This window comes from Alligator sinensis, unplaced genomic scaffold (assembly GCF_000455745.1).
Source record: "Alligator sinensis unplaced genomic scaffold, ASM45574v1 scaffold523_1, whole genome shotgun sequence".
Classification (NCBI taxonomy): Eukaryota; Metazoa; Chordata; order Crocodylia; family Alligatoridae; genus Alligator; species Alligator sinensis.
Window position 1 is genome coordinate 164,704 of NW_005843082.1, and position 20,281 is coordinate 184,984.

At 42.2% G+C, this 20,281-nt stretch overlaps 1 protein-coding gene across 7 annotated transcripts in view; it reads left to right on the forward strand.

Annotated features, from left to right (window-relative positions):
- The window catches only part of CCDC83 (coiled-coil domain containing 83), a 34,678-nt gene extending 17,700 nt beyond the window's left edge, over positions 1-16,978 (forward strand). For 6 of the 7 annotated variants that reach the window (XM_006037193.3, XM_025193642.1, XM_006037194.3 and 3 more), the window contains 7 exons: positions 4,059-4,150; positions 6,224-6,292; positions 9,292-9,413; positions 10,733-10,824; positions 12,348-12,529; positions 14,786-14,966; positions 16,649-16,783. In XM_006037193.3, coding sequence (XP_006037255.1) covers positions 4,059-4,150; positions 6,224-6,292; positions 9,292-9,413; positions 10,733-10,824; positions 12,348-12,529; positions 14,786-14,956 — 728 coding nt within the window. In that variant the 3' untranslated portion in view covers positions 14,957-14,966; positions 16,649-16,783. Of the gene's footprint in view, positions 1-4,058; positions 4,151-6,223; positions 6,293-9,291; positions 9,414-10,732; positions 10,825-12,347; positions 12,530-14,785; positions 14,967-16,648 lie in introns of all 7 variants that reach the window. The other variant, XM_006037196.3, reaches the window with a different exon arrangement.
- Positions 16,979-20,281: the final 3,303 nt, after the last annotated feature.

Consider the following 20,281-nt stretch of genomic DNA (forward strand, 5'->3'; position numbering starts at 1 on the left):
TTTGGACACTCAAGCTGCTTTTATTTAGTTGTCTAAGTGCAGATTACAGAGCCTAACAATGGGCCCCAATTTGGAAAGTGCTCATCAATTCTGCTATGCTCTTACTGTTTTGATGTATCACTACATCCTCTATAAATTTCCTTTTCAAAATTCCTTATTCACAGGAATTCACATAATTGGAGCTGATGAAATCTGAATGTAATATGGTGCTTTAAATCTAGAGCTTGTGGAGGCAGGTATCAGTCTCTTCTAGCAAACAGAGCAGCACCTCATTCCCCAAGATCTGAGTATAGTATACTGGTTACAAGGCGATGGGTGCAAAGGCTTGCAAAATCCTCAGCACTAAAATATTCATGTTCTGGGAACTGTTTCAGTTCTAACAAAGCAACAGAACACAATTAAAAGCTATTAAGAGCTTAGTGATTGTGTTGGTGAGTGCTTAAAACCATTAGACAGACAAGGTTCCTTGGGTGAATCTGATATCCTTTATTAGACCAACCCAAATAGTTGGAGAATAGTTATTAAGCAAGCTTTTGGGTTCAAAAACCCTTCGTCAGGCTAAGGAAGTTTCAGCAGTTAGTGTGCTCTTCCTGGATGGAATGAAAAGTAAAGAAGCCAGAGTCAGTTGTCAGGGAGATTATAATGTGTCAAAAATCCAATGTCTATATTTAGTAAAACCATTAGATTTACTTACACAGTTGATTTTAAAATCATGTGCTAGTTTTTTAGCTGTTGTGTAACTTTTAGGATTAAAAAAAGTCATGGTTTGCTTCCCTTATAAGCTTCTCTGTATTCATTACCAGAGCCAAGCAGCCAGTAGTGACAGGCAGTGACAACAATATAAGTGCCTCCATACATTCAGTGCCAACCATTACCAAGCATCAAGTGCTGTAGATAAGAGCTATTCAGCTACTCTCTTTGTCTGCCCTAGGATAACAGCTCTGAAAACATACTTGATCTTGATTGAGATCTGAACTGTTTTCCACACTGCTTACTCCTGTGCCAGTTCACTTAAGTAACTATTCTAGGAAAGCCTGATACTTTGTGTTTCCCCTGTTTGCAATAAATTTAAATCTTTACTGGGCCAACTGAGGTGCTTAATAAAAAAGAGAACATGTTGAATACAGACTCCTTTGTCTTGAAGATCAGAAGGGACAATATGACCATACAGCCTGACATCCTACATAACCTAGGCCAGAGCTGTCAAATGTCTAAGTGGCTGGGACCCACATGCTGTATGAACTGCAGCAATGAGGACCACATGCCATGCAGACAGCACCAGCATGAGCCATGGGCCCAAGGTCCCATGGACATGCCCCTACTCCCCTGCTCACTGCACCATGCTGTGCAGACACCCAGGTGTCCCCCATCCCAACTCCCCAGCCATATCCCTCTCCTATTCCCTCCACTTGCACTGTGCCTTGCAAGTGTCCCTATCATTGTGGGTGGTGCACCATGCCTCTCCTCACTCCAGGGTAAGGGCAGGAAGCAGAAGGACATGGAACAATCTACTTAGATGATTGAAACAATGTGAAAACCATATTGCTTATATGGATATGAAAAGACTCTTTACTCTGTTAGAAACAAACTTAAAAAGCATCCTGTGGATCTAGGGGGCATACTGGACAAGCAGCTCATAAGCTCCTAATGTGATGCTATGGCAAAAAGGATCAAAATCATAGAGAAACAGGAATGGAATGCAGCACAAGAAGATATTGAAGTCCAGCCATCTGCTGAAAGCAGGATCGTTCTTGTCTAACCCGTCCCAGATAAATGTTTGTCTAACCTGCGCTTAAACTTCCAGTGACAGAGATTCCACTACCTCCTTTAGTTAATGCGATTGTTGGACACACAGATGGGAATAGGAGCAGGGAGGTGTTTCATATAAGGAGAGGAGAGACTCACACTATAAATATTTCTGGTGTCAACATTTAAAAGAAGATGTTGTATTTAAATAAAAGATGTAAAGATCTGCAAAAATGATTTGAGAGCTAGAGACTTAAAGACTTTACTCTGTTTAATCAGCAAACTGAAAGGTGATCAATTGTGGCATATAACCACCCTCACAGGGAGAAAATACCAGGTACTAATGGGCTTTTTAATCTAGTACAGAAATAACTGAACAGAAAGACATAAGAACCAATAGGTAGAAGCTGAAGCCATACAATTTAAAATGACACAAGGGCACACCTTTTTAAGAGTGAACATGATTAACTATGGGAACAAAGTACCAAAGGAAGTGGAATTCTGTCTCTTGCTGTCTTCAAATCAAGTTGGGTATCGGCTGAAATGCAATGATGTCCTGTGTATGCAGGAGGTAGCACTAAAAGATCTAGTGGTGCCTTCTGGGTTCTAACATTTATGAATTATGAGTAATGTTTAATTAATTTTTATTCAGAGATGACTTCTCCTATCAGTTCTATAGCTGGTTAAAGATTAAATAAACCTTAGGTCTGATATACACCAGAGGATAACTGAATACAGTCTAGTTATCATTAATATCCTGTGGGATGAAGAAGAATTTTAGGAGACAAAGATGCTCTAAATCTGCTGCTGTGCTGTTATATTCCAGTCATTGTTGTGTATTTAAGGTTATGGGAAACAAACTACTGCCAACAGGAGAGGGTAGAGAGTCCCAGGGCGCTAGCAGGAGTCTGCAGAAATGTTCTCCTTGCTCCATGCACTGTACCTTCAGAATGAAGGCAAGAGCAACCTTTGTTGTACTCCATAAAGTACAATGTTCTGTAGCATGTTCTCATATATACCAATTGTTCTACAGGTCAGTGCAGGGGAAGGGACTTCACATCTTTGCCTGCCTCTTCCCTTTTTCCCTAAGGGTGGACTCGTAAAATGGAAGAACTGAGAGAGCGGTCAGCCAGACTACAATGGGAAGAAAGATTATTGTTTCCTTGCATCTCTCTTGCATACCAGCCCAGGGTAGAATGCAGTTTGATTTTAACCGTTAGTGCTAATCAGTCCACTGACACACAACAAGTGTGTGCTAAGATTCAATTGAATATATTCTCTGAAAACAGACATTCAGGTCTGTTAAAAATATTGATGCCATGACTAGTAAGGCTAGCTTGAGTTCAGGAATACTGGACCAGTTATCAATTTCTCGTCAGAGGGATTCAGTCACTTAGGCACAGGTCCAAAAGAGAACATCACCATCCCCAGAAGTAACATCTACATCAACAAACATGTAGATGGTTTGCAGTGCCTCAAGTGACTGAATAGTCCAATCAGATTTGCATGATTTGTGACAGTACTTGCAAGTGTATGCATCATGATTGGGTGGTTTATTTGCTGCTTGCTTCCTGTGGACTCTTTTTTTTCTTCAAGCTGTTGGAGCCAATTCCTGTTCTCTTGTTCCAATCGATTAGATAGATTAGATCAGTTAGAAATGGGTCCTTTAAGAAATCAACACCGTATTTTAGAAGTCCCCCCCGGCTTTTCCTACATGATGTTAATGATGAAACAGTACAGACTCTTCACATTTCCCTCAGAGTTAAACTCATTGAAATCTTATACATTAGCTACATTGGCATATTTATATAACAACAACAACAACAGTAGCAGGTATTTTTGCCATTATAACTTGTAGTTTTGGTTGCCATCGTTCTCAGTGGGTGCAGCCATATGAGACGTTTACTGCGGAGTTGCCTAATTAGCTTCAGCCGCAAAGTCCACAAGCCCAAGGGAGTATCCTAAGTTCCATATACATTAACTGGAAAGATTTGGGTTCTGAGGGACTGGGATTCAAAACATTTTGGTACACTAAGTAGAGGGAGAGGGGAAGGCCTAATTTATGAATGCCATATACGTTACATGGAGTTTAGATATCCAAATGTTTGGCTTGGCCAAGCTGGCAGCAGATCTGAGCATATGCAGTAGCTGAACTTTAGGCATCTGCCTATTCTCAGGTACCTAAGATAAGTAGGGTTTTTGTGCAACGTTCATTTTGACTTCAGTGTTTAAATATAATGTAAAATACAGCATGAGCACCCAGGTTCTCTTTTGGATCTGGTCCTTAAAAAAATTCTGCTTTGTTTTTACAGAATTCTATAGAAGCACTTTGCAAATGACAAAAGATAAAATTGACAGAATGGTTGAGAAACAAAAGAGCCAAAAGAAGGAATGGGCCACTGAGGTATGTGTGTATGTGTTTATGCATGCACAGAAATATATATTTTTGCTTTTATACTTAGTAGCATTTGCAACCAGATTAAAAAAATACAAGCTTGAACGTTTCCAAGTGAATTACAGGATGTTAAATGAGTAGGAGTTGTGAATAAAATAACTGTAAAATATTTTTATTGACCAGGGTTGTATTGCTCATTATTTTTAATGGACTGTAGCAATAATATCTACCACTTTTATAGCACAGTTTTTATAGATTGGGAAACTGACATCCAGAGAGGTAAAGTGACATGCCCAAGAACTTGACATATTTCCTATGAATTTAATTTTGATATTATCACAGACTGGGAAAATCATTAATAATCTACTATGATCATTCCTCCTTGTAGAATTAAATTTTGAAACTTAAAAAAAAAATGAGCATTTTGTTTTAAAACTCAGAAGCATATTTTGAAAATGCCAAAGCATTGCTATTTCTTGAAATAAACATGGAACAAAACAAATGTAATTCTTTATTGCTAGTTCAGAATTGTAGCTTGTCAATTTTAACAGGATTTTGCATTTAAAAAAGAAAAATCTTTAAATTTCTGCAAGGCCAGTGTCTGGAGAAACAAAACTGGTAGTGATTGATACAAGTCTTGTTGCACAAACACTGACACGTTTTCTTTACTTAAAAATATGGGAGGATTCCAACTGCCATTAAACAAGTGAACACTGTTTGCAAGACTGAGGCTTTAGTGTGTTTTATTTTAAAGTTTTATTATACATTAATTTTTCCTTCAAAAATGAATATTGACTAGAATGTGGACAAAAGTGATTAAAGATAGGAAAAAGCATTTACCTTTTCTGTAATCTAAAGACAAACATACATTTCATTCATATTTGAACCCAAATTGTTCTCATTTATATCAGTTTTCAGAAAGCATTTTGCAGAGATCTATGCACATTTATCATTGGGATGCTATTTGTCATTGAATCCCTTTAGCAATCAGGGATTTACTTCGCTGACTTCAGAAGGTCACTCTTCATTTTCAGTGGTACAAGAAGAGAATCAGACTAATAGCTTATGTACTTACAATTCTAAACAGGGGGTGTCAAACTCATCCATTTCTGTGGGCTGGATGAGTAGTGCAGTGTGGTCCACTGGTGAATCCAAAGAATAGGGCCAGATCTAGAGCATAGAGACATCATCTGGCCCATGGGGCTGTTTGTAGGGCCAGAAATGTGGTGGTGGGGCAAGTAGTGGCAGTGCTGATTGCTGCAGCTTTGGGAGCTACAGCAGCACCCCCCCGCTCATCCCGTCACCAAAGTTCTAACCCATGGGCAGCCTTACAGGCCAGATGACATAGCTCTGAACTCCAGATCTAGCCCATGGGTCAGTAACACTGTTGCCAAATTTCTATCTCCATGGGTCTGATGAGACAGATCCATGGCTGAGATCCAGCCTGTAAGATGTATCTTTGACATCCCTGTTCTAAACAATGGCTTGCTCCTTCCTGTGTCTCCATCTCCTCTTACTTGAATCAGAAATGAAGTTGTAGCTTCTGCCAGCAAATTAACTAGCATGGGCCTCTGCATAAGTGAGGAGCTTCACTGGATCAAGTTATAATGCAGTATATGTAGTGTTGCTTCATTCTCATTGCAGAAGTCTGATTTTACAAATACAAGATTATTACATCAGTGCAGGGTACCTCAGGAGTAGAAAGAGATAGTTAGACATGTTAGTTTGAAGTCAAGCAGATGGTAGGGAAGGTTTCTGAATGAGTTAGTCTTGAAGGTACCACTCTACCCCACCTTCAGAAGTCAAAGGAAAGCTGGGGAGGAAAAATAAGATACAGAAAAAGAGGAATCAGATAACGTGCCTTGGCTGGGATGATCTGGGAAGGATGGCTGATTTTTGGAACTAAACCTCCTGCTCGTTCCATGGTGAAGTATCTTTGTGTCCGCAAGAGATCGGTATGATTCCTTGCGTTGATGTTTTTTGGCTAGGGAACTAAACTGCCTATTGGAAATGTCTTCTATAAGTATCTACTATTGGCAAAATCCTATCTTCAGAGGAGTTCTCTGATGTTTGTTTTCTCAGAATGCTGTTCAACACATTGACAAAAACAGTTGCAGGGAAATTAAAGAAAATGAATGGCTAAAAGAAGAGGTAAGAGTCACCCAATTTTTTACTCCATGACAAGATGCATTTGACTTAGTGGTAGGTTGTAGATGTTTGCTATCTAAGGTAGACCACTAAGGATGAATAAAAAGGTGAATAGAATTTTGCTTTAATTACAAGCTGTGAAGAGAAAAATACGTTTTGTATATTTGGCATTAAGATCTCAAGGTGAACATTCTTACTCTCAGTTGTACTACCTACCTTTCTGCCTTAATCTCAGTTTTTACTACAGACTGTGGCACTCCATACATCAGGTTTTTAAAAAATAAGTAATAACATGTTCTCTTCAAAGATATAATTAAGGGGTTCATCTACAAACATCTAGCAAATCATCTAGCAAACATCTACAGAGTAATTTTAAAGTATGTAAAATGTTGACTGCTATAAGAAAACGTATTAATGTTAGACATGGATGTCAGATGTGGTTTTGGAAAAAGGGTCTTAAGAATCTTAGTTTTACATGGGAGATGAGTAGAAAACCTGTAATTTAGTGTACAGGAGAACAGAAACCCAGAGTGTTATCTGGTAGTTTTATTAGTTACTTTGTGGCTTTGGTGCTTGCTAGCTCGTATCTTAATGGACTATAACTGAGCTCTGGCAGGTTACAGTTGAAGCCTACATAAATTGTGTTTAATTTTTTTCTGACCTAAGTGCGGAAATTGCATTTTCCAGGGTGAAAGACTCCCAGCCCTTGTTTTTGTTTGTTCTGCTCAACACCGATTCTCTATCCCATTCAGGACTGAACAAGGACATTGATAAAAACAGAGATGAAGTGTAGCAGGCGTGCTCCTTCCTGCAGATCTACCAGCAGGTTTATGAGTTGGTTTGGTTTAAGGGTTGAACACATTTTAATAGTTAACTCTTTGCATTTTTTCAGTGGTAGATTCTGGAGGAGAAGGTGGCCGTGGTGTCATTCCATTTGATCTAATACTACATTAAACTGTGTGAAATAGCAGGTCCTCTGAAGGGTAGGATTAGGCTTCAAAATGACCAGGAATCCTGGTTTTCTCTGATTTCATAGACATTTTTTAGACATTTGGGCTGGAAGGGACCCCAGAGGATCATCGAGTCCAGCCCTGTGCCCCAGAGGCAGGAAGTCACAGCAGGGATCATAGAATCCCAGCCAGATAAGCATCCAAATGTGTTTTGAAGGCATTCAGAGTGGGTGCTTGAACCGCCTCCAGCGGAAGTCTATTCCAAACCTTGGGGGCTTGGACAATGAAGAAGTTCTTTCTTATGTCCAGCCTGAATGGGTCACAGTGGAGTTTGTGACCGTTCGATTTTGTCATCCCTTGGGGGGCTCTGGTGAACAGACGTTCCCCCAGATCCTGATGAGCACCCCTGATAACCTTATAGGTGGCCACCAGATCACCCCTGAGCCTGCGCTTTTCCAGGCTGAAGAGCCCCATGGCTCTCAGCCTCTCATCATAAGGTCTGTTTTCCTGACCTCTGATCATGCGCGTGGCTCTCCTCTGCACCCTCTCAAGCTTCTCCACATCCCTTTTGAATTGTGGAGCCCAAAACTGGACACAGTACTCCTGCTGCAGCCCAAGTACAGTGGGAGAATGACGTCCCGGGATTTGCTTGAGAAGCACCTATGGATGATTGTGGAGCCCAAAACTGGATACAGTATACCAGCCGTGGCCTCACCAAGGCCGAGTACAAGGGGAGAATGATGTCCCAGGATTTGCTTGAGAAGCATCTATGGATGCAAGCCAGCGTTTTGCTTGCTTTACTAGCCGCAGCATCGCACTGAAGGCTTATGTTCATTTTGTGGTCAACCATGACCCCCAAGACCCTTTCATCTGTAGTGCTAACCAGCGTAGCACTACCAAGCCTATAAGCATGCTGCAGGTTTTTCCTCCCAAGGTGGAGAACTATACACCTTTGGCAAAAAAAGTTCTTTGGGTAAATGTGATATCTTTTATTAAACCAACTAAATAGTTGGACAGTTTGTTTTTTGCAAGTGTTCGGGCACAAACAACCTTCTTCAGGCTTAGGGAGAGTTTGTGTGCTTTTCTGGGTAGAAGAGAAGCTTACATCAATATGCAAAATGCAGGTCTGTAAAAATGCAAATGCATGGCAGTGAAGATCAGTGGGGATGGGAAACGATATATGTGAGACAGGTAGTTGTGGGGGCGGGAAATGGGAAGGTTGATCTGGTGAGAGAATGTAGTGGGTAAAATGCAGACAGGTCACCTGGGGTTATTAGATGGCAGGCAGGTTATAATGTGCCATAAATCCAATGTCTGTATTTAGTCCATGATTTTTTGTATCCAGTAGATTTGTGGAGTTCATAGGCTTATCTGTGAAAGGTGTTTTGTAAACACCAGGGATCTGGTGTAAACTGTATTGGTGAAAGCAATCTTGCCAGGATAGTGGCATCTGTGCAAGGACCAGTTTGATAGGATAGCAAAACCTGTTGGTGTATACAGCTCAACCCTTCCCTCTCTTTCTTTGTCTCCCTCCCAGATTACCTCATCTCTCTCATTCTCTCTTTCCAAGATTACCTCATAGCATAGGCGCCAAGTACATGGGGGTCCAAGCCCCTGGCCCCCCTCAGAAAGAGGGATGTCAGGGCCCAAACCTGAGAAAAATTATGTAATGTTTCTTAGGAATGATGACTGAGGTCAGGGATCCGGGTTTTCCATTCACTGTAGAAAAAGGTGGATTTTCTCCTTTAACAGAGAAAAAAACATGGGAAACTGGGGGTCTCCCCTTGCAGGCTGGCAGTGTTACAGCCTGCAAGGAGCTGCTTGGGGTTGGGGGGAGCAGGGAGGGCGATTGGAGGTGGGGAGGTGCCAGGTACATGTGCACGTGCTTCCCCACCACATCACCTGCCCACCCCCCACACATTGCCTGTGCCCACCTCCCTTCCCCACACACCCACCCTGTTTCCCACACACATGTCCATCATCTTAGAGCCCCTCCCCCCCAGCAAAAATAAAGGTTGGCACCTACGCCTCTTAGTTTCTCATCTCTAACAGGTTGAAGTTTACAAAAAGGAAGTAAGCGATTTGGAAGCCTCTGCTCAGCTGCTAGAAGAAGAAAATATATATATGATACAGATACTGTCTGACCGCAGACTGCAAAATCTTAGAATATCCAGGTAAAAATGGCTCCATGGAACTAGCCACAGAAAGATAGTTAAAAGACACTGGGGTAGGCATCTAAGCACCCCATTGTGGCAATGGGGACTTCAGAGGGTGGTTCAAAGAGCCCAGAAGGTGAGTGGGGAGCTGCCTGCAATTAGCTAATAGCACAAGGGTGTATATGAGCTCCTGCCTCTCTCCAGAGCTTTGGTGCCCGACTCATCCTGCTTCCATCCACTCAGGATCCACAGCACCCAGTTCTTTTTTTGAGGTAGATACCCAACTGACATGGTGGCTGTTGAGATGGGAGGCTTGGGTTCTGGGTCCCTGCTGCTAGTGTTATTTCTGTTTTTTGACTAATGGCTGTCTCATGTTGCGATTTGCAACTGAGGTGCTACAGAGTGCCACACAATGTTAGCACTGGTAGGTGTACAAAAATGATTCACAAGATGAAACCAGAGATTTCAAAAAGGAATCCATAGTGTTAAAAACATTCTGTCCTGTTGTGGTCTTCCTGGATTCTTTGCAACAGAAGAATTACTCTAGTATTTTTCTGTAGTTAAAGAAACAAGTAAGAACTAAGCTGGCATTTTCCAAGGGGTGCCTCAAGTCTAAAAAAAGTTGAGAACCACTGGTCTAATGTAAAATTCCTAAACAGGCCTTGGAGCAGGGACTGTAACCCAGGGCTTCCTCTGCTCCCAGCTGTGTTCTGACTGCTAGAGGCAGGTTCCCTTTTGCTTGGTGCAGTCCTGGTCCCATCACTCTTGCACTCTTGCACAATGGTTCAACTTCAACAGGAAGGGCGGCAGGTGTTCCCACCAGGCTAGGCTTTAACCTGGTGGTTAGAGCACTCACCTGGGAGACAGGTGTGGGTTTGAGTCATCTCTGGCTCAGGAAAGCCTAAAACTTAGGTCTCCAACTTCCTTTGCAAGTGCTGTGACCAGCAAGCTGTTGTGCACCACCTTCTTGATTTTAGCCACACAAGGGATGACAAGCTCTTTTTGTGTTAAGAGCCCTGGACTGCTTCTCAGTAAAGGCTGCCAGCTGTGGTTTGGATTGTGAAGTCATCTGAGACTAAACATTTGTTTTCTTTTGGTCTTATGGACAGACTTGAACAAAAGCCCTAAGGGAAAAAAAAGCAGTGCATTAGTCACTGATCTAGCTGGCTGTCTCCATTGCATTTTAAACCTCTACACTATTCTGAGTTTGTGGTTAAATGTCAAACAGTTTTTAGACTGTCTCTTCAGGAAGGACAGCGAGTCCCCAGTCTAGTTGCTAGATTAAAGTTCAGAACTCTTAATATGAATTTTCTGTTGTTTGTGTTTTAATTCCACAGGCCTTTATTTCTTACCCAGGGAGCGGGCCTGCAGGGTGAAGATGAACTGCTTAGTGCAAACTTGGAAGGACTAGCATGTGGAGAGCATTCAGGTACTACCCGTGCCAAAACTCCATAGAACATTATGAGTAATGAGGCATTACAGTGGTCTTTGCAATGTGAAGAATTTGCTGCAACAATAATCTCTTAATGTAACAAAATGCAGCACATATAGACATACCCAAGCTAGCTTTTTAAATTAGCTAGCTCAGGTACTGCTAGCAGCAGGCTACAGTAGTACAAAGCTCATCTTAGTTAGCAAATTCCACCCAAGAAGCAGGGTGTTATTTGGACAGTTGGCCAGGCTGCATTGCTAGTAGTGCCTGAGCTAGCTCACGTATGTCTACACCAACTGCTGTCACTGCAGCGCAGACATATCCTTGGCATGTGTCAACCATGGTGACAGTTGCACAGGAAACAAAACGTCTTAAATAGTAAATAAAAAACCCAGAAATCTGAACAATATCTCCCCTCTTTCCTTCCAAGTCTATAGTCAAATAGTCAAGTATTCAATTTAATCCAATGCTGTGTGTGAGTAAGAGAAAAAGTAAACCAAGAGAAACAGAGAAGCAGAAGAAATGAGTTATAATAAAAAAACCTGGAAATCATGAACACATTGAGTTATATAGCCAAATGCAGTGGAAGTTTTGGCCAGTCAGAGAAGGAAGTAGGCCCTAGAACACCTGCAGTCAGGCAAGTCAAGGTGGCCCCCTAGCACCACTTGCATTTTCCATTAGCCATCCATCTCCTGCTCTGGCTCCTTGGTGGAGCTCTCTCAGCAAAAGAAGAGAACAGCTCTCACTGGCTAGGTGACCCTCCAGGGAAACTAAATACTTTTCCAAGAAAAGGTACCAAATTAACCATCAGCTCAGGAGTTACTCAATTTTAGTGTATGATACAGATATGCTGTGTTCAGGGTAGCAGTACCTCAGTGGCTTGGCTCATAGGGCACTTTTACACGTGCTCGGGGGGTGGGGGGCAGTGCTTTAATTAGAGTGGCTCCAAGAGCTGCTCTAATTAAAGTGCTGGCTGCAGTGTCTCATGTATCAGCGTCCCTATGCTTCAAAATGGCAGCAGGATACTTGAACTAAAGCTTGTTTGACACGAGACACAGGAGTCTGCTGGAGTGCAGTAATTACTGATTAATTGAGTCTGCTCCAACGCACTATAATTACAGAACATTTGAGGAGCCTCTGTGCTTGTGCAAAGGGACTTGTAAGCTAGAACAGTGGAGGCCAACCTTGTTGGACAGTGTGCCCCAAATTAACCCTGCACCCTTTCCACATGCCACTATGATCCCTCTCTCCTATCCAGTCTGCTGCTCAGCTTTTGCTCCCTGCCCTAACTGCCACTGTGCTGCTTGTCCTCTCCCCAGTCTGCCATGTGCTACTTGTCGCACTCAGGCTGCAGGTTGGCCACCGTTGCACTATGGGATAGAACTAGTTCTTTTTTATTCATGATACATATTTTGGGGTCTCTAGCCACCCAAATGATAAAGATCATGTCCATTTATAAGTTCTAATTTTGACTTTTTCAAAGTATAACCCCTTACATATCATTGTACTTTTCTGTAAAGGAAAGAAAGATGATAGAAATGAATGTCCCAAGAGCATGGAACTCCATGGAGCATGGAGCATGGAGAAGGCAGCAATGTCAGATACCCAGTCCGAGATGGAAGACAGTTACGAGTTTCTGTGTGGAATACCAATGCCTCCGACTCTCGATAGCTTGTTGTACGAGGATGAAAAGGATTTCCAGGTATAGGTTTCAAAATCAGTGGGGCTTCTTTTATTCAGCATGACATTAGCATATTGTAATCAGGGAAGCAAACCACCATCAGGACTGGTTCAACTTTCAGTAGTTCAGTCTAAAGTGCTAATGGCTTACACCTTAGTGTTCACAGTATAAGCACCAAGGATGACTATCCCCACAATCACAGGTGCCAATGAAGAATTATCATGAAGTGAATAGCGCAGGCTCTCTTTTATCTGAGCCCCAGTCCTTTATGACTATCATGTGCATAATACAGCAGCTGCTGAAAGGAAAGCAAATGGTCAGCGTGCCTTTCCAGAACATGCTGCCTGAGAAGAAGCTTGTGCTACAGTTTTCCTTGTGAAGGGCTGAAGGAGGAAAGTGGATTCAGATGTATTTCAGCAGTTGGTTTTTATGAAGTGCAGAGAAGAGAAATCTTAGAGGGATGGCTCTCTCTCTCTTGACTCATGGTACCCTTCAGAAAATGCCAGCTTAGCTTTCACTCATTTCTTGACTGCAGAAAAATAATAGGGCAATTCTACTGCTGCAAAGATGCAGCGTAACAGGTCAGAAGGTTGATGCTATTATGCAGTCCTATTTTAATACATTAGACAAGTTTTCAAATGCAGTGCCTTCTTCTCCAGGCCTGAAGGAAAAGCAGGCATGGGCAGGGCTAAAAATAGTCTGCAGGGATGTGCTCTGTCTGTTAATCTTGTCCCCAGTATGAAGAAATGGGGTTGAGCACATAGTGGAAACAAGTGACCTCAGAACATTCCTGGCTGCATCATGGATTTCTTTTCCAAGCGGGAAACTGCCATGCAAGGTTCCAAGAACTGCTTCTGCTCAGCAAGAGATTATCTGTATGTTAGTGCAGAGAGATACTCTACCCAGGCCTGCAGGCACTTCATCTATAGCTGAGGCAGTACAACAGCATCAGCATCGTCTGACTGGGTTATAGAGTCAGAAGGGACTGCCACAGTCCTGTGCTAATGCAGCTCTACTGCTTCTGGCACAGAATCTAGCTTGGCCTGAGCTAGCTCAGGGCTCTTCTGCTGGCAGTCCACAGGTCACATATGGCTTGCAAGCTGCTACCTAACCGCGCTTCCCCTCCTTCCCCCTTGTTCCCACTGCAGTGAGGACAGGGTTTTCTGAGTTCCTTTCTCCAGCTTTTGGCCTCTGCTCCTGGGAGCAGGGCAGTGCAGTAGGGGAACTGGGCTGCCTGTACTGTGCACATGGCAGGGGCACCAGGGTGCCTCTGCTGTGCATGATGTGCACATGGCAAAGAAAGGAGCTAGGCTTTGCATGCTGTGCACATAGCAAGGGAGGTGCTGGGTTGTGCACATGGCAGCAGGCGAGGGAGCTACCCATACAACATGTTTCGCTGGGAAAAGAGGGTAAAGGGAAGAGCCAGGCTTCACTCACTGTACACACACCAAAGAAAAGGTTGGATAGTCCTGAGATAGCTCAAAGCATCTCTGTCTTTTGCCGTGTAGAAACACCCTAACAGACAAGCATAACTAAGTAGCAGGAGTCAGGGAGCTCAGATACAGCTGGTGCAGTCCCCAATATCTGGTCTCCACATGAAAGATATTCCTTAGCAATTTTGTTTTTCTCAGACTGTTCTACTGAAAAATGTTCAAAATGTAAGAAGGTGTTGGGTCAGGGCTGTAAGAGCAACACTTCCCAACAGCATAAGGGAAGTTTAGCCAAAAACAATTCCAAAAAGACTTTGCCAAGACTGTCAGGAGTGGTTCTACTCTGAAAAGCATAGGAAAGATGCCTGCTTGATAGACCTGTTTCTGTCAGAGCTTCATTGAGTCACCGAAGTGACAAAATAGATTTTTTTTGTTACTCCTGTCAGTCTTGCAGAGCACACACAGGGGAGAAGGCAATCCAGCAAGTTGCTTGTGCTTCATTAACTCTAGTTACGTTTCAAACTGTTACAGCTCCTTAAACCCACGGACACCAGTGGAGTTGCATGGGTGTAACTGCAGCCATCATTTAAATGGCTTTGCAGAAACAGCTTAACTGTGACCATGAAATCCCACAGCTGGACTCCACAGTCCCAGGCTGAGTCAACAAAGCTGGTGGTGTGAGGAAAAACCTCTTTACTTGTAAACCAAACACACTGATATGGAAATTATGGAGCCCCATAGTAGTATTTTGACAGAGCTGACTTGAAGGAAAACCAGTCATCTTATAAAACAACTCTGCCTCTTAGTATGCAGTTGCTGATGAAAAATAATATTCTCTCTCTTTAAGGAATACCTAAAATTGGGCCCACTGGAGATAAAACTGATGAGTGCTGTGGGAAAAGCAATGCCTATTCATTTGAAAGAGACTCCAAGCAAAAGCCACTTGGAAGGCTGTTTTGGTATCACTCAGCCAGAAAGTCACATCACATACCGGATGATCAAATCAGTGTTTAGTTGAGAGCAAAAAGGTACTGGTCAGTTAAATGCAGATGTTACAACTTCTGTTGCTTACGCAGAAATGTAAGACTCAGTTCATTCAGCCTTTGTTCCCTTTTCCAGGCAATCTGTAGCACAAGTTTTTAAGAAAAGGGCTTCTCCATGTGCCTATAGCATTAGATGCAATTATTAGAAGACTTAAACAGCTGGATGGGTTAAATAGGAGTGTCTAGATTGCTAATATAAAGACTGTTCTTGTTAGTACTGGAGACTGTGGGGCACAATTCTTGAGCATCTTAGACTCCCACTGAAGTAGATGCATACATAACTATAAGTCCAGGTCCAAATTCTGTGATCTCTCTTTAATGGAAAGAGACTGAACAGAAAACATCTTCTTTGTGTCAGCCTAAGTTTAAGTACTTACCACTTAGCTAATGCAGATCACTGTTGAGCATAATTCACACATAAATGGCTAAAATATTTAAACTTGAATGGTTATAACTTCTATGCACCAAAAAGTGCACCTGGATACTGAAAGTGACAGAAATTTAAATTAAAAAAAAAAAAAAAAAAATAACAAAACCAGCAAATGCACTTGAAAATGTAGATGCAGCCTTCAAGAGAAGGATTCTAAAAGTGAGGCATGCATACTGCTTTTACATACCATTGTCATGCACTTATCTATGTCAGTGCCTTTTTCTGACTCTAGGCATGCCCCAGCAGAGGTTTAGCCTCTTGCCCTTGACACTTGCAAGGCAAAATCCTGTTATTACTTCCACCCTTAGACCAAGAGTGAGATATGCTGCTTCAGACACCAACCACTTGATCAGGCTTGTGGCTCTTGCATTTCCTTCCTTCAGAAGCCTATGAGAGCAGTGACCAAATCATATTTAGTTACTGGCCAAAATATTATTGAAAAATGTTTGTACACTTCTAGTTTCTACCAGGAGAGCAACAATTCTCCTGGTAGAAGTATAATGCCTTCATTTTTGGTCTGTCCTTTGAGAACTGTTAAATCTTAGGTAAGATAGCTGGTACTGTGCAACAGTGATAATACTTGCACCCATCCAGCCCTGTATAATTTTAGGTAATTGAACAAAATGATTGTTCTAATTATAGACAGAAAGCAGAGTAGAATTTCACCCTACCTGACTTGAGATTAATATGGCTAACTACTTCCCTGTGCTGTAATTGTAGCTACTCTTGAGAGATGTGGGAGGAAAAATAAATATTCTTTCTTTCTGGTGGTTTTGCCTGGTGCTGAAAGGGGAGTGAGTTTGCCAGATGATTTGAGAGAGAAAAGCCGACCAGTTTCAAAGCTGCAGTATTGAGACTGTCACTGGAAATAATGTGGCTTATTTATGTTATTTCTCCATTTTGAGTTACTGCTGTGTTGAATATGGTCATTGTTTAGGACTGGATTTTCTCTTGGTTTTTGATAGATTCCTCTGTAGTTGGTGGTCAGAGTTAAGAGGCTTTTGGGTACTTTTTTACCCAATACATTTCCAAAAACTTTGTTTTTACTCATTTTATGTTTAATCATAAATTCTAATTCTATAGCTATTATTTGTTACCTCTGTGAAAGCTTGCATCTGCCACCTTTGGAATTGTGCTATATAGGGGTGCTGCTTCTTGAGCTCTCTCTGGACTAGTAGGAACCCAGTGGGAAGAAAGGAAGCCTTTCTCCTCACTGCTCTTGCCCTTTCCTTTCCAGAGTGAATCCTTCTGCCAGCTGGTACAGCTCTTTTTCCTCCCAGAACATCAACTTGACCTGTTCCTGACCATCTTAGCTATCCTCAGTCCATCTTTGCTATCCTCATCACAGCAATGGCAAGTTCAAACTCTGTGCTGAAGGCATAATACATGGAAACCACCAACAGACTACTAATAGTCCTCACCAAACATTTAATTCAAGACATCAACTCCTGGAATTAGGAAGAAACTACCAAGTCTGAGGAAGACCTACAGGCAAATTTAGTTCTGAAAATCCTCCTCCCTGTGCTCAACCAGTTCAAGCTTTCCAGAAAATAAAGTCGTACATGGAAACTGCAAATGTGTGGTTTAATTTTGGAGCAGTTAGCAGCTGCCATGAGGAAGTGAACCAGTCAGGGACACAATTCATCACTATGACTGCAATTTTGTGACAGCATGTCCATTAAACTAAATGGAGTATATACTACATCACCCCAGTCACAGCATGTGAATCCAGCTCTAAGTTTAGAACAGATAAACTTTGCTCTGGGGGTACAATTCTGCTTTTGGTGACCAGAAGCATAGCACCTACTCACCTTCTCCACTTGTGGTGGTTATTTGTTTATGCATATTAGCATAGTCACACTCACATTAGCAAGGAAAACTAATGTTACTTCCAACTTGTGTGCTTCAGAGAACCAGCACAGCTCTGGGATCAAGAGCTGTGTTCTATTCTCATTTATGAATTTTTACCATGATTGTGTAACCAATTGAAGTGTGTTATAGGGGATAAGGCATTTTTTCATCCCTTCTCCAGCTTTGCTGATAATCCCACAGAGCTGCATCCTTATTCATAGTTTCATAATTTCATAGTTTTAGGGTCGGAAGGGACCTAATAGATCTTCTAGCCCGACCCCCCACCAGGGCGGGAGAACAACAAAAAAAAAAACCCTAAAAACAAAAACGGGACTCAAATGAGTCCATCCTTGATCCGTTTCCCTTCTCACTCCACTTCTTCCTGTTTGCATAATCCCAATGATCAGTTACCATCTCTATATTTTGACACAGTTTAAGTATCCTCTGCATATTCCCTCCCGTTCATGGGATGCAGCTTCAAGAACAACTTGGACAATGGAACTCTCTTCTAGCAGTGCTTGCAGCAGTCAGACCTCCCCCGTCTCAGTTTTCATGGATGAGGGTGAACACAGACCACTTCAGGCCCTCCAGATCAGATCCATTGTTTTGTTATTTTAGTGCTGTAGGGCAGTAGTTCTCAACCTTTTGTGTACCAGGACCCATTTGTAAACATCAATGGCCAGTCCTGACTCAGTGGCCCTCACTCCTGCCCCCAGGCCACAGCTCCCCAGTGTGTTGGGCAGGGAGTGGGTGAGGGAGATAAGGGGGCCCCAAGCAGCCCCTTGCAGGCTGGAACTCTGCCAGCCTGCAAGGCAAAAGCCACGGTATCCCATGTTTTCTCCTTTAAAGGAAAATCAATTTTTAAAGATTTTGATCCATTTTTAAAGTTCTTTTGTGACCCTTTCATATGTTCGTGTTACCCACTTTTGGTTTTGCAACCCACTGGTTGGGAAATACCGCCTTAGGGGACTGTGGTTTGGCCTAGTTCAGTTTAGTAACACAAGAGTTACTTTGTAATGTAGCTTGAAGGCATAGGCATTTGCTTATTTGTAGAAGGCCTGAAGTTGGAGACATGTTTTTTACAAAGATGTACATGTCCTCTTTTGGTTTCCTGTCACTCAGCCACTCATCCTTGCCCTCTGAAGCATATTAGTAAGGGCCATTCTCCTTCCAGATGCTGTTTATGGCATCTTCATCCCACTAGCCTGCCAGACTGCTGCTCACTTCAAGTGTTTGGCCTCAAAGTCTTGCAAGTGCAATGAAGAAAATGATCTGATTTTTAAGGGGACAAGATGATAGGTAGTGTCAGCTCTGGCCACCACCAGGCCTAGGAAAGAGACCACAGCATTAAAAGCATTAATCTGTGCTTTGGGATCCAGGTCCAAGACAGCAGTGAGTCAGCCATTCAATCAGTCACTTGGAAGAGTCTAGGTATTTTGAAAAGTATCAAATGACAACTATGCCCAGAAAAAGAAAAGTACCTTTATTCAAAATCCTACATTGCCTTTGGCAACTTGCAAAAACCACATGATCTAGTTCTCCTTGTCAAATGATTTCAAAAAGTGCCAGCAAATTAAATCTTACACCACATATTCCTTGCTCTCATGAAGATTCTTAATTCATTAAAGCAGTGCAGCCCTCCATGAGAAAACAATCCTACTCCACACACTCAGAGGACTGAGCGAAAGTGGATGCAATGGACAAGAAAACCATTTCTTCACTACGTGCAGATCGCCAGGCAATGATGCTGTAACATCACTAATGGAATAAAATTTCTGTTTACAGGAACACTCCCTCAAGACTGATGTAGGTATTGGTAACTGAAAGCCAGTCAGTTGCCAAGCATGCAATTTAGTTTCTGCCAGTGTTTTAGATTTGCTAGCATGGTTATTTGCATGTTTTGTAACAAACTGCAGACATGAATTGTTAAGGTCTCTCCCTTCCTCTTGAAACTAAAAATCTAAAAGTAGAGGGCCTCCTTTACAGTTGGTTAGGTCGCTTACTAACAACGCAGGATCAGACAAAGGATGCAGGACCCATAGCAAGATCTTTGTCTCTTTCAGTCTCCCACGTCCACCACCCCTGAACCAATCCTTAGGCATTACAGATAGTTTTATCCTCTGTCGTCTTGCTATACTCGGAAGTACCATACTTGGCAGCGGCAACTTCTTTGCAAACTCAGTAGACGAACACACCATTCAACCCTTGAAGTATAGCAAGGCATCTTTCTGCATTGAATTCTCTCCCAAATACCACTCCCTCATGCCTCCCACTTTTTGGAAAGATGCTCATATTTAAGCAACTTAATTTCTTCATATTGGACAAACATTGTAGAAACAACAGGAAAAAAAGTGTCCAGTTCTAGTCCTAATGCATGGAGATGCATGTCTGGAATATGGCATCCAAGCAAGTTAAACAGTTATCACAAAATGGCATTTCCATTTGACTGTAGTGCTAACCTCTCCCTTGTAGGCTGCAAACCAATCTAGTAGTGAAACGTAAAAAATGTTTTTCCCCCCATTAGATCAAATCATGGCAAGCAGACTGGATGGATTTCTTCAGGCATTTTGCATACTTCTTTTTATACAGTCCTTGGCTGTTTTGCAACAGATACAACATTGCTAACTCACATTATTTGTGATTTACGACAAACCCCTAGACTCTTTCTTAGAGATGCTGGCTGGCCTGACTCTGAATTTGTGCAGTTGACAATGCCTACTTAAGTTCTGTACTTGACATCTATTTTTACAGAACTGCTCCTACTTCAGACCATTCTTACAAGCTGATAAACTCATTTCAAATTATAATTCCAGCCTCCAAAGTGCTTAATACCACCCCTTGTCCTTTCACCTTGGTATTATCTGCACAGAATACGTGTGTTCTCAAATCCCAGGGTCCAGATTGCTAATGAAAACACTCACTTCTACTGTATCCAGGACAGGCCCTGAAGATGCATCTTTCTAGTTTGCTAGTGAGCCATTAACTAGTCTGAATACAGCTTTCCAGCAAGCTGTGTAGC